The following is a 19943-nucleotide window of genomic DNA, read 5'->3' on the forward strand; positions in this document are numbered from 1 at the left end:
GCCTGAGAACAGCCACTGTCTAACCAGCACAGAAAAGTGAGATCCTGAAGGTCCATGTCATCCCAAGTTGTACTTCCACCCCATTGTTTCTGACATTTCATAGAACACAAACCTTCATCTCGGTCACTTCATGAAAATTTCCGCTAATCGTAGGAGTAGCACAGTGGCTCAATGGTTAGCACTGCTGCCTCACAGCATCAGGGACCCGGGTTCGATTCCCACTTCGGGTGACACCTTGTGTTGAATTTGCACATTCTCCCCATGTCTCCATGGGTTTTCTCTGGGGCTCCAGTTTCCTCCCACAGTCCAAAAGTGTGCAGGTTAGGTGGATTGGGCATGCTAAGTTTCCCATGGTGTCCAGGGATGTGCTGGTTAGGTGGGCTAGCTGTGGGAAATGCAGGGTTACAGAGGTGGGGTGGGGGGAGGTGGGCTGTGTCTGGGTGGAATCATCTTCAGAGAGTTGGTGTGGCCTTGATAGGCTGAATGGCCTGCTTCTATACTGTTTGATTCTATTATCTTAAAAATAAAATCTCGCCATGTTATTGGACTGCTAACTAGAATGGTCCTGAGCTCCATGATTCCCTCAGCACAGACCGTCACATTTGGTAACTTGTAAGGAAAACCTAACTCAGTGTGACACCTTGATTCACTACTGAATATATGTTTCCATGTTGTGAAAACTCAAAAAGGCAATCGTGTGAGCGTTTCAAAATAGCAAAAGTAGGCTGGCTGACCATTCACAATCAGGTGCTGTTGAATAAATGCACATATTTCTTTTATAATTGAATTGATGTCAATGGAAACTGGAACAATTATTTAGCTATCTTTGGTTTGTTTAGGGTGTGCCGAGGCAACAACTGTTCCATCAAAGAGCCGGAGAAATCGGCCAATGCAGCAGGAGGATCAATATCTGATTCAAATGGAACTCAACCGATACATGCAGAAGGAAAAGGGTTCCCCTGGCATCTCAGCAGAGCAAAGCTATTACGAGACAGAAACTGTTCGAACAACTTCAAGCAGAGGTATAATTCAAAGTCACAATCTCAAACAAAAAACAAACCAACTTTAAGAAGCTCAGCTTTGCACTGACAAGATTAGGAGAAAATAAGTCATGTGGTCCTTAAAGCCTAAACTGTCATTCAGTAAAACCATGACTGCTCTATGACTTTAAATCCACTTTTCCCCCTATCCACATGCTGCTTCTTTCCCTTAGAGTCCAAAAGTCTATCCATTCAGCCTTCAATATACACAATGGCTGAGCATCCACAGTCCTCTGGGTGAGAGAATGTCAAAGTTTCACAGCCTCTGAGTGAAAACACTTCACTTTATCTCAGTCCAAAATGGCTGACCTCTTATCCTAAGAACTGTGGATGTCGTTGACTTCAGCCCAGGTCATAGAGTCATCGAGATGTACAGCATGGAAACAGACCCTTCAGTCCAACCCGTCCATGCCAACCAGATATCCCAATCCAATCTAGTCCCACGTGCCAGCACCCGGCCCATATCCCTCCAAACCCTTCCTATTCATATACCCATCCAAATGCCTCTTACATGTTGCAATTGTATTAGCCTCCACCACATCCTCTGGCAGCCCATTCCATACATGTACTGCCCTCTGTTGCCCCTTGGGTCTCTTTTGTATCTTTCCCCTCTCACCCTAAACCTATGCCCTCTAGTTCTGGACTCCCTGACTCAGGGAAAATACTTTGTCTATTTATCCTATTCATGTCCCTCGTAATTTTGTAAACCTCTATAAGGTCACCCCTCAGCTCTGACGCTCCAGGGAAAAGAGCCCCAGTCTGTTCAACCTCTCCCTGTAGCTCAGATCCTCCAACCCTGGCAACATTCTTGTAAATCTTTTCTGAACCCTTTCAAGTTTCACAACATCTTTCCGATAGGAAGGAGACTAGAATTACAAGCAATATTCCAACAGTGGCCTAACCAATGTCCTGTACAGCTGCAACATGACCTCCCAACTCCTGTACTCAATACTCTGACCAATAAAGGAAAGCATACGAAACGCCTTCTTCACTATCCTATCTACTTGCGACTCCGCTTTCAAGGAGCTATGAACCTGCACTCCAAGGTCTCTTTGTTCAGCAACACTCCTTAGGACCTTACCATTAAATGTATAAGTCCTGCTAAGATTTGCTTTCCCAAAGTGCAGCACCTCGCATTTATCTGAATTAATCTCCATCTGCCACTTCTCAGCCCTTTGGCCCATCTGGTCCAGATCCTGTTGTAATCTGAGGTAACCCTCTTTGCTGTCCACTACACCTCCAATTTTGGTGTCATCTGCAAACTTACTAACTGTACCTCTTATGCTCGCATCCAAATCGTTTATGTCAATGACAAAAATTAGAGGGCCCAGCACCGATCCTTGTGGCACTCCACTGGTCTGAAAAACAATCCTCCAGCACCACCCTCTGTCTTCTACCTTTGAGCCAGTTCTGTATCCAAATGACTAGTTCTCCCTGTATTCCATGAGATCTAACCTTGCTAATCAGTCTTCCATGGGGAACCTTGTCGAATGCCTTACTATAGTCCATATAGATCACGTCTACTGCTCTGCCCTCATCAATCTTCTTTGTTACTTCTTCAAAAAACTCAATCAAGTTTGTGAGACATGATTTCCCACGCACAAAGCCGTGTTGACTATCCTGAATCAGTCCTTGCCTTTCCAAATACATGTACATCCTGTCCCTTGAGATTCCCTCCAACACCTTGCCCACCACCAAGGTCAGGCTCACCGATCTGTAGTAAATAGCTGGTAAACAGCCTCTAAGCATCTACCCTTGTCAAACCTTTTAATAATCTTGTATATTGTATACAATTGCAGCAAAAATTTCCTACTCTTGTACTTGCCCCCACTTGCCTGGATAAGTGCAGCTGGGACAGCTCACCTTCACTATCATACATGCTCACTCAATCAATGGTAGCCTCCATTCATTCTCTTTGCTAAGGTTGACTAACTCAATTAAGAATGGGAAGGGTGAACCTTTTAGCACTTCCTCCATCCTTGACCAAATATGTCTGTTGCCAGATTAAGTAGAGTGTTCATTTCTGAATCGTTATTTACCTTTCATTTCTCACAGCAGAAGATGACGTCTTCTTCTCAATGGCAGACATGGAAATGTCAAACAGTATGGCATCTCTTCCACCCCTCGGAGAGCCAACAATTGATATGGAGTTATCATTGAGCAGCACACATGCCAATTCAACCGGCAGCTCTCCACAGAGCACACCAGGGGTAAGCGGAGAAGAACGAATGCCAACATATATGAAATGTTAGAACATAGAACAACACAGCGCAGAACAGGCCTTTTGGCCCTCGATGTTGCACCGACCTGTGAACTATTCTCAGCTCGTTCCCCTACACTATCCCATCATCATCCATGTGCTTATCCAAAGGTTGTTTAAAACTCCTTAATGTGGCTGAGTTGACTACATTGGCAGCTACAGCATTCCATGCCCTTACCACTCTCTGAGTAAAGAACCTGCCTCTGACATCAGTCTTAAATCTATCACCCCTCAATTTGTAGTTATGCCCCCTTGTACAAGCTGACGTCATCATTCTAGGAAAAAGACTTTCGCTGTCTACCCTATCTAATCCTGTGATCATCTTTTACATCTCTGTCAAGTCCCCTCTTAGCCTTCTTCTTTTCAATAAGAACTGAAATGTTGTTGCTTCTCTGATAGTCCTTATTCTGTCCAGGGGTCCTTAAGAAATATCACGTAGTCAAGATGTTAAAAGATTGTTGTCCAAACCTCACTGAACTTGACCACCACAATGTATGTAATTGACAGCACTTGTTAAATAATTCTATGCAGCGGGTAATGTGATTGTTATTGTGGTATTGTCGTTATTTATGGTGTCGTAACCCCAAGTTTGAAAATTCAAATTTATTATGGCAGGTTGCAAAACTGAATTAAAGAGACCTGGTAATTTTGTGGGCCAGTACCAGAAAATTGGTTGATTGTCATTAAACCCCATCAATTTCATCACCACACTTAGAGTCATGAAGTCATACAACACAGAATCAGACCCTTCAGCCCAAATCCCAGTCTGACCCAATCCTTCTAACCCCTTCCTAGTCATATACCCATCCAAATGCTTTTTAACTGTTGTAATTGTACCTGCCTCCTCCACCTCCTGTGGCAGCTAGTTCGAAACGTGCATAAGCCTCTGCTGTTCAGATCCCTTTCAATATTTCCCCTCTCACCTTAAACTGATGTCCTCTAATTTTGGAACTCCCCTACCCTCGGAAAAAGACCTTGGCTATTCATCCTATCCCTGCCCCTCATGATTTCCAGAATGATATTTCATCTAACTGGTCTTGGTTTATTATCAAAGTCAGCCTTATCTCACCTCTTTCAATCAGTTCATACTTCTGTTCTTTCTTCTGTGCTTATCTAACGTCTGATTGAATGTACTGACCTTAAAGAGCAAAGAAAGCCCAGGGACCCCACTACATTGACATTACCAACTTCAGGGAAGGGAATCTGCCATCTTTGTACATTCTGAATTACGTGATTCCGGCTCATGCTGAAGACCATGTCTTTTGTCGTGGCCTAGCAATCCATTCTAAAGGCTCACTATAAAGAAAGTTTTGTAAGATTTGTTATTGTGACCCCCTAACTTTGGACTTAACCAGAAGTGGAAATATTTTCTTCACAGCTGCTCTGTGAAACCCTTATGTGACTTTAAAGACCTCAATCAGATCTGCTCAGCCTGTGGTTTCTGGAGAAAAGAGCCCTATCCTGTTCTAACTTTCCTGTTTGTTGTGGTTAGAGAGAAATTGTATACAGCGATCATTGAAGGGCATTAATTAAGGTCTGTCTTGGATATACATCGAGAGACTTGTTGACTGGAGTTATTAATTTTTATGTTTTACTGTTGAGCAATCATTAGACTAGTTAAGATTGGCTCCAGTACTATCCTTCCCCAATTGATTTTCTGGCATACAAGTTAATCTCTCAGTTCTGGCATTATCCTTGTAAATCTTCATTGCATCGTTTTCAGTGCTTTTAAAGCTTTTTTATAATTAGGGAGAACAGAGCTGCACACAGTTTTGCAGGTGTGGTCTGACCTATGTTTTGTTCAAGTTTCATGTAACAATTTTATCCATCTAGAAATGAGGCTAGCAAATTGGTTTGTTCTTTTGTGTAATCAAATGTGTCTTGTCAGTGTCATCCATAAGTTGAGAGTAACTTGTTTTTTTACTCTAAGCATTATCCAAAACTAAGATATCAAATTAATTTTTCTATTTGATTTAGTTTTCCACGTCATGGGATGATTACCTGGATCACTCTGGGCAAGGCGGCCGAATGGTACGGGAGTCGGCATTTAATTCGAAAGAATTACCAATAGCACAAAGACCTCTCCGACCCAGCAGTAAGTTACAGAAGGAACTGTTCCACATAACTAAGTACTGCTCAGTTCTGTTGAAGCAGGGTACTAGGACAACTCTTCAACTTTCAGATGTTCAGCCTTGGCTGAGTGAGAATTCTGAAAGTGCTGCATGTCAAAGTGGGTATCACAGTTGATGAGCAAGGTTTGAAGGATGTTATTGAGGAATTGTCGTTAACATAGAACATTCCAGCGCAGTACAGGCCCTTCGGCCCTCAATGTTGCACCGACCTGTCATACCAATATGAAGCCCATCTAACCTACACTATTCCATGTACGTCCATATGCTTGTCCAAAGTTGGTGAATCTACTACCGTTGCAGGCAAAGCATTCCATGCCCTTACTACTCTCTGAGTAAAGAAACTACCTCTGATATCTGTCTTATATTTATTACCCCTCAATTTAAAGCTATGCCCCGTCGTGCTCACCATCACCATACTTGGAAAAAGGCTCTCCCTGTCCACCCTATCTAACTCTCTGATTATCTTATATGTCTCTATTAAGTCACCTCTCAACCTTCTTCTCTCTAATGAAAGTAGCCTCAAGTTCCTCAGCCTTTCCTCATAAGACCTTCCCTCCATACCAGGCAACATCCTGGTAAATTTCCTCTGCACCCTTTCCAAAGCTTCCACATCCTTCTTATAATGCAGTGACCAGAACTGTACATAATACTCCAAGTGCAGCCGCATTAGAGTTTTGTACAGCTGTAACATAACCTCATGGTCCCGGAACTCGATCCCTCTATTAATAAAATGTAAAACATCGTATGCCTTCCTGATGAAGGGCTTTTGTCCGAAACGTCGATTTCGAAGCTCCTTGGATGCTGCCCGAACTGCTGTGCTCTTCCAGCACCACTAATCCAGAATCTGGTTTCCAGCATCTGTAGTCATTGTTTTTACCTGCCTTCTTAACAACCCTGTCAACCTGGGTGGCAACTTTCAAGGATCTGTGTACCTGGACACCGAGATCTCTCTGCTCATCTACCCTACCAAGAATCTTACCATTAGCCCAGTACTTTGCATTCCGGTTACACCGACCAAAGTGAATCACCTCACACTTGTCCGCATTAAACTCCATTTGCCACCTCTCAGCCCAACTCTGCAGCTTATCTATGTCTCTCTGTAACCTACAGTATCCTTCGTCACTATTCACAACTCCACCGACCTTAGTGTTGTCTGTAAATTTACTAACCCACCCTCCTACGCCCTCATCCAGGTCGTTTATAAAAATGTCGAACAGCAGTGGACCCAATACCGACCCTTGCTATACACCACTGGTAACTGGACTCCAGGATGAACATTTCTCATCAACCACCACCTTTCAGCAAGCCAATTACTGATCCAAACTGCTATATCTCCCACAATCCCATTCTTCTGCATTTTGTACAACTTCCTACTGTGGGGAACCTTACCGAATGCCTTGCTGAAATCCATATATACCACATCAACCAGTATACCCTCATCTACCTGTTTGGTCACCTTCTCAAAGCACTCAATAAGGTTTGTGAGGCACGACCTACCCTTCACAAAACCGTGCTGACTATCCCTAATCAAATTATTCTTTTTTAGATGATCATAAATCCTATCTCTTATAACTTTTTCCATCACTTTACCAACAACTGAAGTAAGGCTCACTGGTCAATAATTACCTGGGTTGTCTCTACTCCCCTTCTTAAACAGGGAACCACATTTGCTATCCTCCAGTCTCCTGGCACTCTTCCTGTAGACAATGACGATTTAAATATCAATGCCAAAGGCTAGGCAATCTCCTCCCTGTCTTCCCAGAGGATCCGAAGATAAATCCCATCCGGCCCCAGGGGACTTATCTATTTTTACACTCGGCAGGATTTCTAATACCTCTTCCTTGTGAACCTCAATCCCACCTAGTCTAGCAGCCTGTATCTCAGTAATCTCCTCGACAACATTGTCGTTTTCTCGAGTGAATACTGATTAAAAATATTCATTAAGTGCTTCCCCTATCTCCTCTGAGTCCACACACAACTTCCCACTACTATCCTTGATTGGCCCTAATCTTACTCTTGTCATTCTTTTATTCCTTAAATACCTATAGAAAGCCTTAGGGTTTACCTTGATCCTATCCGCCAACAACTTCTCACGTCTCCTCCTGGCTCTTCTGAGTTCTCTCTTTAGGTCTTTCCTGGCTGCCTTGTAACCCTCGAGTGCCCTAACTGAGCCTTCACATCTCATCCTAACATAAGCCTTCTTCTTCCTCTTGACCAGAGATTCCACATCCTTCGTAAACCACGCTCCCGCGCTCTACAGCTTCCTCCCTGCCTGACAGGTACATACTTATCTAGGACACACAGGAGCGTTTCCTTGAATAAGCTCCACATTTCTAATGTGCCCATCTCCTGCAGTTTCCTTCCCCATCCTATGCTTCCTAAATCTTGCCTAATCGCATCATAATTGTCTTTCCCTGAGCTGTAACTCTTGCCCAGTGGTATACACCTATCCCTTTCTATCAGTAAAGTAAACATAACAGAATTGTGATCGCTATCACCAAAGTGCTCACCTACTTCCAAGTCTAACACCTGGCCGGGCTCATTACCCAGTACCAAATCTAATGTGGCTTCGCCCCTTGTTGGTCTGTCTACATACTGTGTCAGGAAGCCCCCCTGCACACACTGGACAAAAACTGACCCATCTATAGTACTCGTACTATAGTGTTCCCAGTCAATATTTGGAAAGTTGAAGTCCCCCATGACAACTACCCTGTCTCTCTCACTCCTATCGGGAATCATCTTTGCTATCCTTTCCCCTACATCTCTGGAACTATTCGGAGGCCTATCGAAAACTTCCAACAGGAGTTAAATGTGACAGTTGTACTCCACAACCTCCACTCAATGCTGGTGGACATTTATAAATCCATTTAAGGTATTGTGAGAGGGCTTGAGAATTGCACAGCAAGAGCTCGGGCTGAAGATTTTATGCCTTGGGTGTGAAATGAATTACCACCAAAGATATTGAAGTGGTCAGTGCCTTGATTCCATGACTGCAGGACCACACGGAGGATGGTCCTAGGTTTCTGTCTATGGCCTTTTGTGTGTTGAATTGATGACAAGTCTTACCAGGATATTACTGGGATGGAGCATGAAGAGAGGCTGGATAAGCTCAGCTGCTTTCCTTTGAAGCAGAGAATATTGAGGGAACCTGATAGAACCTGATGAGATGCATGGATAGGAAGGATAGAAAGCAGCTGTTCCCCTTAGTTGAAGGATTAGTAACAAGGGGGTATAATTTAAAATGAAAGGCAGGAGGTTTGGAGGGGATTTGAGGAAAGATTTTTTCACCCAGAGGTTGGTGGGAATCTTTAAATGCACAAACTGGGAGGGTTGTTGAGGCGGGAAACCTCACAACATTAAGAAGGACTTAGCTGTCCACTTGAAATCATAGAGTCACACAGCACAAAAACAGACCCTTCGGTCCAACTCGTCCACACTGACCAGACATCCCAATCTGACCTAGTCCTATTTGCCAACGTTTGGCTGTTATCCCTCTAAACCCTTCCTATTAATATACCCATCCAGATGCCTTTTAAATTTAATTGTACCAGCCTCTACCACTTCCTTTGTTAGCCTCTTCCATACATGCACCACCTTCTGCATGAAAATATTACCCCTTAGATCTTTTTTAAATCTTTCCCCTCTCACCTTAAACCTATGCCGTCTAGATTTGAACTCCCCAGGGGAAAAAAATAGATCTTGGTTACTTAACCTATCCATGTCCTGCATGATTTTATAAACTTTTAAATGGTTACCTCTCAGCCTCTAATGTTCCAGGGGAAAAAGCCCAGTCAATTCAGCCTTTCCCTTTAGCTCAAACCCTCCAATCCTGGCAACGTCCTTGTAAATATAAAGAAGGGTCACTGCACCTAGAATGTTAACTCTGGTTTCTCTCCACATAGGCTGCCAGATCTGTTGAGATTTTTCAACAATTTTTGTTTTTGTTTCTGATTTCCAGCATCTGTGTTTTATTTTTACCCTTGTAAGTCTTTTCTGCATCCTCTCAAATTTAACAAAATCCTTCGTATTGTCATAACATTCAAGGCTGTGGGCCTAGTGCGGGAGAGTGGGACTTGTGAAGGTGGTGTTGTATTTTTGGCAGCGCAGACTTGATGGATGATGGGTCCCTTCTGTATTCTATGATTCTACACCTTGCAGGAATGAATGAATAAGTAGAGAGCTTGTTCTCATTTTGGTGGCTTGTGCAAATCTTCCCATAGTCAGCGTTGGCTGGAGATAGTTGAATGGGTACAGACAGAATGTGCTGTTGAAAATGAAGAATGGAAGGAATGAATCTCCAGATGGAAACAGCACAGGCCTTGGACCAAGTCATTAGCCTTGCCCTGCATCCTCACAAGCTATCCCCACCTACCCAGCCAGTCCCGCAAACCAGTTAGATTGGGACAGACTGCAGGCTTGATTGGACTAAAAGTTAAAGAACTTCACAGTTTGGAGGTATTAAGTAAGAGTGAGTGTGATGGGTTTTAATTTTAAAAGTATATTAGCAGTGGGCAGGAGAGGGGAGGTATGGGGATATTTTGGGAGGAAGATAAAGGAAAAGATCATTGGGCAGTGACTAAAACAGACAAGAAAAGGTGGGATCTTATGGTGCTTTAAAAGATTGCCCCTCCTTACTACATGTCTGTTTTTCAGACTATTAATATTCTCTCATTTTGTTTGTACACGTTGCCTGCTTTTCTTTCAGATCTACATTCCAAATCGCATTCCAATGATGAATCCAGACCTCAGATTGTTATCCGGCTGATTGTTGGCAGTCTTTCCATGTCAGTGCTGCACATTGATCCACTGCCACCACCTGAGAACCCATTGCATCTTGATCCTCTGAGCAGGATGGCGTCCCATTTCTTTGAGCAGTTGAAGACCCTCGATCTGACTTCATTCCTTACAGGGGATTTCAATACCCTCCGACCCAAGTTTGCTGCAGCTTGTCCTCATGACCATCTCAGGTGAGCAGCATTGTGTGATTGTTCTATGCTCTGTCCAGTACCTGCCCAACACTCCCCCCTAGTCCACCCAGAGTTGATTTTCTTCATTTTTAATTTGTCTCGGTCCAGTGGACGGAAAAAGAGGTATTTGTTCCCCAGTTCTGATAACCTATGGTCTCAAAGACTTGGCATAATTCAGCCATCCTCTGAAGGTTTTCAAGTACCATTACCAAAAGAGATGTTTAGAATTCGATACAATATTCAGATGGAACTCTAGACAGAGTGGCAGCATGGTATGTCACCTTGAAAGAGAGGGTCACTCGGATGGAAGATGGAGGCATCATCAGCCTGACTTAAATCAGTGAACATTTGGATCGGGATTTACGTTATTTCTCATGCTGCACATGTGGTGATTGAAAGGTGCTCTAGTTACTTTGGGATCTCTGTCTCCTTTGTTGCTCAGACACTGACCATTGGAGTTATTGAAGTGAAGGCGAAAATCTGTTAGTTTGATCTTGTCAGCTGGTTAGAGCAAATTACTGCAGATGCTGGAATCTGAAACCAAAAGAGAAAATGCTCCCCACTCTCTTATCACCTTTTTCCTCTCCTCTTCCCCCTTTCTATCCTTCTCCCCGGTTTTCCATTTTGCCTCTGCTTCACCCATCCCCTCCCTGCCCCCACCCCCTGCGATTCCCCCACATATTTTGTCACATAGCACTGGCTTCAGCCTTGGTCATTCACAGCTCCTAATCGCCCTATAATCTCCCTATGCACTGTCATTATCACCTCTTTATTGCCACCTTTGCTTCTGGAGCCATGACTCACCTTCTCTCAGCCAAGTATAAATACCTCCATATTTCTCCCTTTTTTTTAGCTTTGACAAAGGGTCAGTTAGACGTGAAACATCAGCTCTTTTCTCTCCTTACAGATGCTGCCAGACCTGCTGAGATTTTCCAGCATTTTCTCTTTTGGTTTCAAACCCTCATGCATGTTTTTGTTACTTCCAGAGAAGACAATTTCAATGGCGTCTTGGTTGACTTGTCTGTCCACTCTGCGTAAACTTTGCATGAGCTAAATGTAGCTTATTCAGAACCCTGCTGCAATCTCTGTACACATATCAAGCCCTGCTCATCCATCAATCCTGTGTCGCTGTCCTACACTGGATCCTGATCTGTATTATTAATATTCTCAGCCTTGCTTTTGAAATCTTTCTATGGCACTTGCCACTCCTATCTGCGTAACCTCCTTTAACCCTGCAGCAGCAGCTCCCCCAACCAAGGTATCTTCTAATTCCAAACCTGTGCACATCTCAACCTTCTTCACTTCACTATTGATGGGCATGCTAAGGCTCTAAACTCTTATGTTTGTTTGCCGAATCTCTCTGGCTCACTTTCTTCTGTTATCTTTTCAAAGCACCCCTTTGTCCTAGCTCACAATCACCTACACTAATATCTCCTTGTGTAGCGTGGAATCAAATTGTCTGGTAATTGTTTCTATGGGCTACCTTGGAATATTTTGCAACACAAAGGCATTAAATAGATGTAAGTTATCATTGGTGATCCAATCTCTGGTGGATATTTCACAATTTTGCTTCTTTGTTCCTGGTTCCACAGGTTCTTTGCAACTGGCATCAAGCTGAGCTATGAACAACGACGGGGCACCAGTTCTCGAAGTTTAAACACAGATGTCAGCATTAATTGGATGGAACTACTAGAATGTCTCTTCCCTACGGATTCATTGACTGTCATACCTCAATATACAGAGGTCAGAGCCATAAACGTGCATGTATAGTGGCTATTATTGTTTTTGAATTTCTGTTTACAATTCAGAACCTTGTTGTGTTGCAGGAGTCCCTTTAAGGTTGACACAGTGACACATGCAGATATTTTAAAGAAAATGTAGCCTGTGTGCAGCAGGCTTGTTCCCCCTGTGACAAATTAGCCATTGCTGTTCAGTATACCCACACAGCTTAAGAGGGAATATTGAAGTTGATAGAGACAGATACTAGATTAGTGGTGCTGGAAGAGCACAGCAGTTCAGGCAGCATCCAACGAGCAGTGAAATCGACGTTTCGGCCTTCATCAGGATTGATGAAGGGCTTTTGCCCGAAATGTCGATTTCGCTGCTCGTTGGATGCTGCCTGAACTGCTGTGCTCTTCCAGCACCACTAATCCAGTATTTGCTTTCCAGCATCTGCAGTTATTGTTTTTACCTTAGAGACAGATACTCGCTCATACACACATTCAAACACTCCCAGTACACAACCAACTGATTTGTTCCTTCTTTGTAACCTTCTATTTGTCCTCTTATTAGTTTATAAATATAAATATAAAATATTTAAAATCTCCTTATGTGAAGATGTGTATGTGCCTCAGAGTGAAGTCTGTGCAAAATGAGGGTTTCTAAGTCTTCCTGACCTTTAGCAGGAGGACATTGTGGCTTACTTAATACTCTGACAGTAACTAGTTTGACAGGAAAGAGTCAGCAGACAGTGTGGTGAGGCAGAGCTAGTTGATTGATTCTACAAAGTGGTTCAAACACAATGCATCAGCACTAATTAATGCCTGATCAGGGCAAGAGGGCAGGTGGGTTTTATTAATATAGAATCCCCACATGTGGAAACAAGCTATTTGGCCCAATAAGTGCACATCAGCCTTTTAAGAGCAACCCACCCAGTCCTGAGCCCCTACCCGTAACCCTGCATTTTCCATGGCTAAAGCACCTAACCTACACATCCTGAACACTATGGGTAACTTAGCATGGCCAATCCACCTAACTCGCACATCTTTGAACTGTGGGAGGAAACCAGAGCACCGGGCAAAAACCCACACAGACACAGGGAGAATGTACAAACTCCACACAGGGGTCATCTGAGGGTGAAATGGAACCCAAGTTCCTGGTGCTGTAAGGCTGCAGTGCTAACCACTGAGCCACCATGCCATTCTTTCTGTCCTTTCCCCATTAATGAACTTCCGTGCTAAAATCACCTGTTGTTTTCTGTAACAGCTTTTTCTCTGATTCCTTTGGAATTGAGAGTGCCAGTTACTATTACTGTTTTACCATGTGTCCATGAGCATGGGGAACCCCTCTGAGATTACCCAGCCCTATCTCTCTAACTACTTGCAGTCTTAATTTCAATGGCATAGATTTGAACTCGTGTTATGGAGGTTTGCAAAGTTGGTTTAGGATTACACTGCTACCAGTAATTAAAGTGTGCTGGATGAAAGTCTTGCTTTTTCCATTTTTCCTGTTTGTTTTTACAGCTGATTACTTTTCAGTCAGAGAGTGAAACTGGAGCTCATCCCACACCTTTAGTACAGCTTCACTATAAGCATATCGACCGAAGAGGAGTTCAGGTACATAAACCATAATCCTTACCAGCTTGAGGGGACTGTGTTGAGAATCCAACATTGTTTTACTTTTGCACCAGAAAGGGTTTGAATTATATGAGTTTTAAGGAGAGGCTGGAACTTTTCTCACAGGAGAATGGCAGGTGTCTTTTCCCTATGGTGGGGGATTTCAAAACCAAATGGCATTTTTTAATGGTGAGATGAGAGAGATTTGAAACAAAGGTGGGGAAATGTTTTTTACATAGAGAGTTCATGTATGGAATGAACTTCCAGAGGAAGTGGTGGATGCAGGTACAGATACAATGTTTAATTGACATTTGAGTAAGTACATGAATAAGAAATGTTTGGAGGGATATGGGCCAAGTACAGGTAGGTAGGGCTAGCTTAATTTGGGATTATGATCAGCATGGACTGGTTGGACCAAAGAGTCTGTTTCTGTGCTGTATGACTCTCTTGACACTATCCAATAATTTGAACACAGCAGTTTTTAATTAAGAGGAGAATTAACAACGACCATTGATTTTCCTCCAATACAAAAGTCAGATGTGCCACTTGAACTGTTTAATTTAGCAGTAGAACTCTGCGCTTTTTCTCTACTTTTGTCCCAATGTCCAAGCATCCAAGAATATAGAATTTCTGTCCAGGTATAAAACTGGCTTCTTTAATTTACAGGAAAGTCTACCACCCGTGTGCCCTCCATTCATGAATTTGCTTATTTACCCGATACTTACAATGCACCTTTAACTTCTCCACAGTTTTATAGATTGAGAAAGCCCGAAGTAAAAGTCAGCATTGTCCACTGTTTGTGAAAATCATTGATCCCAGCATTCTCCAGGAACTCCTCTCCCATGAGCAAAGGAACGAAAACAGGTTTTAATAGTAGCCAACCAATTCACAACACAATATTTATGCTTAGGGAGAGAAGTTGAAAATCTGTCTCGTGGTCTCTTGCTGTTCACGCCATGACCCCCAATTTGATAACTCACATCAGTGTCTACACTTCCTGCATGAGCTTGCACACACAATAACAACACAGAAAAGGCATTTATCTTGTGCCTTTGTGCTCTAAAAAAAATTCCTCTCCCATCTGTCTCAGACAATCAGTCGATCGCAGGGGATCATTTTGGCCTGTTATTACATTTGTTTGAGGTGATCTCTAGCCCAATCAGGAATAGGTCCTGCTCTCACTTGAAGGAATTCAGTGATCAGCATTCTCTGCAGGAGCTGGCAGTTTGATCTCTGGGAAAGAAAACTATTCCTAAAATCCAACCTAGTTCTGTCTTTATCCAAGCCTTTATCCATCAAATAGGAGGGGATTCCTGATGTCATCTCAGTTCTGCATTTATTAAATATTTACAATATTTTTTGTCGCTGTACATTTACTACTAAATAGCCTTTTGAGATAAGACCTTTTTTTTCCCTCTCTGGTAATTAATACTATAATTCAAAAGTTGGGACAGGTCCGCAGAAATATTTTAACATTTGCAATTGCATGTTAATATTTTTCAGTGGAATCCCACATAACAACAATCTGGAAAAACGCACTTCAGAGACAGCAGGGTAGACAATAAATGCTGAGCTGAAGGAGGAGATACAATGTGGGCAGAAAGTAGGTTTGGAGGATAGGACTAAAGAGGGAATTCCAGAGGGTAGATCTGAGGTAGCTGAAGTTACCAGGATAAATGAATGGTATGAGTTGAGGAAGTGTGTAAGAGGTTGGAGTCAGAGAAATTATGTTTAGGTTGGGAGTTTGTAATTCTGGGAAAGGACATGCAACTGGGGGGAAAGGACGAGTCCATTGGTGGATTTAATCGGCAGAATTTGGGAAAGAAAAGAGGATGGAGGGTATGACTAGGAGATCGTTGAAAGCATGATTAAGAGTTTTGGCAGCAGAAAGGCTGAGTCAGGCAATATTACAAAAGTGAAAGTAGGCATTCTTCGAGATTGAGAGGACATGGCCAGCTGAGAGGTTATAGGAAATCAAGGTTGAGAAGAAAAAAACGTTTATTGTTATCTCTGCTCTTTGTGATGATGCTGATGAAGTGGTGACCTTGTCAGAGGAGACTGATGTTCACCATAGCTCGATGTAGTCAGATATAGTTGATGGATAGTGAAGATGCTCACGTAGGCATTGATCTTATTAAAACTCTGAAGCCATTTTTCAAGGTCATAAAGGACTATGTTCTTATTTATTACAAAGTGATTGTCTAACTTTAATTAGTGTGCAAGTGTTTACATGCTTTCTCTGTCTCAGGGCAGCCAAGGGAGACTGACATCAGTGCCACAAAAGGCAGACCTACAGATTGAGCTAGGCCTGGTTCAGTCAGAATTGGACATCAGCATTGTGGACAGGCTCAACTCGTTACTGCAGCCTCAGAAACTTGCTACGACAGAAATGATGGCATCACACATGTACACCTCCTTTAACAAACACGTCAGTTTGGTAAGTGCTGGAAACAATGGTTTTATTTGAAATGATAGTAAGAACTCTGTAATAGTAAGAACTGCATCCTGATGCGAGTGACCTGGGACCGCTGGAGTTTTTTTCCCAAGTCTACCAGAGGAAGGTGTGATTAAAATAATCAGGCAAAAATGAATGGAAATATACATTTTAAAAGTTCCGGGTTACAGGGATAATAAAACAGGCTTGAATGTAACCTGAGGCCTGTTAGCACTGATCCTAACCCTATGTAGCTTCACCTGTCATTCACTTGCCACAGGGAGCATTGAGTAGTGATCGTGGTTGGTCGGACTGGATAGTGTTAGGGGATGTATCCTTCTGTGGTCCAGTCATAGCTTTTCAATATCAGTCTTTGTTCAGTGGGTACTGTTTACCTCTGACCTTCAGAGTGCTTGCAGCCCATTCCAGAGATCAGGATATAGGTTTCATTAGCGCGATGCCGGAGTGCTGCAGTTGAGGGTACCATCAGTCAGATGACATGTTAAGCTGAGAAGCCTTCTGCCCTTTCAGGTGAGTATAAAAGACTCCACGACCCCACTAATTGTATCAGAGTTAGGGAATTCTGTCCTGTGTTCTGGCTAGTTTTTGACCCTCAACAATGAACAAAGAGAGCTACGATGCAGATGCAAAGTTCCTTGAAAGTAGAATCAATGGTAGACAGGGTGGTGAAGAAGAAGTTTAGCACACTTACTTTCATTGGTCAGAACATTGGGTATAGGGGTTGGGACTCACGCTGCAGCTGTACAGGACATTGGTGAGGCCACATTTAGAATACTTTGTATAATCCTGGTAGCCCTTACAGAAGGGTGTTGTTAAACTTGAGAGGGTGCAGAAAAGATTTCCAAGAATGTTGCCAGGATTGGAGGGTTTGTACCATAGAGAGAAGCTGAATAGGCTGGGGATTTTTTTTCCCTGGAACGTTGGAGGCTGAAGGTAACCTTATAGAGTTTTATAAAATCGTGTGGGGTATAGATAGAGTGAATAGTCAAGGTCTGTTTCTTGGGGTGGGGTGGGGGGGGGGAAACAGGCTATTTGGCCCAATAAGTGCATGCTGACCCTCCGAAGAATAACCCATCCAGACCCATTTCCCTCTGACTAATGCACCTAACACTATGGGCAATTTAGCATGGTCAGTTCACTTGACCTGCACCTCTTTGGACTGCGGGAGGAAATCGGAGCACCCAGAGGAAACCCACACAGACACTGGGAGAATGTGCAAACTCCACACAGACAGCCACCTGAGGCTGGGATCAAACCCGGTCCCTGGCGCTGTGAGGTAGCAGTGTTAACCACTGAGCCACCGTGCCACACTGTAGGTAACGTTTGCACGCAGAGGGGTGGTGCATGTACAGAACGAGTTGCCAGAGGAGGTGGTGGAGGCAGGTAAAATTACAAGGTTTAAAAGGCATCTGGATGGGCTCATAAATAAGAAGGGTTTAGAGGGATTGGGGCCAAGTGGTGGCAAATGGGACTAGTCGGATTGGAAAGTCTGGTCAGCGTGGATGAGTTGGGCTATGGAGTCTGTTTTCATGTTGTATGACTCAATAATTCTATAAATACTTAAAAACTGATTATCTAGTCATACTTGAATTGTTGCTTGTGTTAATTTACTGTGTTCAAATTGGCTGACCTGCGTTCTGCTTGACAACACTTCCATCGATCTCATTGGTTATGAAGTGTTTTGGAATGCCATAACGCTCAAAAGCGTACTATGGAAATGCCATCCTTTGAAATACTGAGAGCAGCTGGGTCGTAGATTGAATTGGGCCTTCCTGGTTTGTGTGGCTCCGCCATTCTGTGACAATCACTGACTTCTTGAGGGAGCAGTATCTTCCACATGATGTGATCACTTTTCCTGTTTTTCCTGTTGCAGCAGAGAGCCTTCACTGAAGTTTTCCGTGATGATTCTGCCTCGCCTGCTAACCAGCGGACGTCTGTACAGCTCACCACACCTTTGTTCAAGCTGGCTATCCGCTTCCCAATCCCAGACCTTCGATCTGACCAGGAAAGAGGACCCTGGTTCAAGAAATCGCTACAAAAGGAGATTCTGCACTTGGAATTCAGCGAGGCAGAATTTAAGACTGAGTTATTTGGGAGTTTATCCCATGAGCAGCTCAAGTTGGAGCTCACGTTCAAAGAACTGCTTGGTGAGCTAAGTGACTTTTATTGTTACCCTACCAATATTATTTTAAACTAGCGCCCACGTTTATACTTCATGGGATATGAGAACATAAGAGCTAGGAGCTGGAGTAGGCACCTCAAGCCTGCTCGAGCCTCCACCATTGATTCGATTGTGGGGCTGATTTGCATCTCGGCCTCAACTCCAGTTTATTGCAAATTCTCCATAACCCTTGAACCCGTAACTGATTAAAAAGCTGTCTAACTCCTCTTTTTAAATTACTCAGTCACCCAGCATCCAGTGCACTGTACTTTAGTAATTCCATAGATTCACATCACTTTGAGAGGGTAATGATAGCATAAAAATTTGTTACTAGACTAATAGTCAAAAGAAAAGAAGTTCAGATTGTAGCTTGGCGGTATTTCTTATTTTGCATGATGTACCCTCTATCAAGTGAGTAAGTTTAATTTTTCTCCTAATCTACAGTGTTTGTTTTTGTCAGACTATGATTTCCCCTCTCCCATCTAGCATCTCCTCATGACCTGTTATCCCCTATTGGGAAGGGCCATGCCAGGATCAGATGCCTCCTCATCTGCCCAGACAAGATACAAGAGTCAGAAGTCACACAACACTAGGTCAGAGTTCAACAGATTTGTTTGAAATCGCAAGCTTTCGGAGCGCTGCTCCTTCTAACTACACCTGAAGGAGCAGAGCTTCGAAAGCTCATGATTTCAAATAAACCTGTTAAACTATAACCTGGTGTTGTGTGACTTTTGACCTTGTCCACCCAGTCCAACATCGGTATCTCCAATTAAAGATACAAGAGTGTCACTGGTACCTATTGAGCCAGTTCTGAACAGAAGGGGGTGGGATTGCTAGTTGTGATTATACAGCAGTGCTGTGGGCTGCACTGAATGCTTAATGGCTTCCTCTTAATCTCAGGTAAATTCCAGGAAGATCCTGCAACACCACCTTTCACCTTTTTTAAAGTGTCACATGGTGCTGATGGAGACATGTCAACTTCCGACAGCGGGAAGTTTGATTGGCCAAGGCAGGTAACACTATGTTTCCCTTATGGCAGTGAGTACCCTTCCAATCTGTTTCATTGGCTGTAAAATGCTAAAGGATATTCTGAGGATTGGAATGCATATTAGATTAGATTAGATTCCCTACAGTGTGGAAACAGGCCCTTCGGCCCAACAAGTCCACACCGATCCTCCGAAGAGTAACCCATCCAGACCCATTTCCCTCTGACTAATGCACCTCACACTATGGGCGATTTAGTCTGCCCTGCTCATCTATGGACTGTGGGAGGAAACCGGAGCACCTGGAGGAAACCCACGCAGATACGGGGGGAACGTGCAAACTCCACCCAGATATCGCCCAAGCTGGAATTGAATCTGGGGCCCTGGTGCTGTGAGGCTGCAGAGCTAACCAATGAACCACCATGCCACCCCATAGATATAGTACATATCCTTTATCTACTCCTTCTCCCAATTGGTGGCACTTCCTTTTCTTTTGTTATTAACTGAGATTAGCCATTTGCACTAAGGTTTACCAAGCAGGAAATCAAGAAAGTGAGCACACATCACCAGGTTTGCCTTATGAATATTAATAACTTGTGGGAGGAAAGAG

The 19943-nt window shown here is 43.3% G+C and overlaps 1 protein-coding gene across 3 annotated transcripts in view; it reads left to right on the forward strand.

Annotated features, from left to right (window-relative positions):
- LOC140476041 (autophagy-related protein 2 homolog B-like) overlaps positions 1 to 19943 on the forward strand; it is a 112356-nt gene that overhangs the window by 18412 nt on the left and 74001 nt on the right. The window contains exons 8-16 of one of the 3 annotated variants that reach the window (XM_072567982.1): positions 840 to 1022; positions 3096 to 3250; positions 5278 to 5395; positions 10138 to 10399; positions 11992 to 12142; positions 13642 to 13734; positions 15983 to 16171; positions 18063 to 18336; positions 19251 to 19359. In XM_072567982.1, the coding sequence (XP_072424083.1) occupies positions 840 to 1022; positions 3096 to 3250; positions 5278 to 5395; positions 10138 to 10399; positions 11992 to 12142; positions 13642 to 13734; positions 15983 to 16171; positions 18063 to 18336; positions 19251 to 19359 (1534 nt within the window). The remainder of the gene's footprint in view (positions 1 to 839; positions 1023 to 3095; positions 3251 to 5277; positions 5396 to 10137; positions 10400 to 11991; positions 12143 to 13641; positions 13735 to 15982; positions 16172 to 18062; positions 18337 to 19250; positions 19360 to 19943) is intronic. The other 2 variants (XM_072567984.1, XM_072567983.1) reach the window with 2 other exon arrangements.

Source organism: Chiloscyllium punctatum, chromosome 4 (genome assembly GCF_047496795.1).
Source record: "Chiloscyllium punctatum isolate Juve2018m chromosome 4, sChiPun1.3, whole genome shotgun sequence".
Lineage (NCBI taxonomy): Eukaryota > Metazoa > Chordata > Chondrichthyes > Orectolobiformes > Hemiscylliidae > Chiloscyllium > Chiloscyllium punctatum.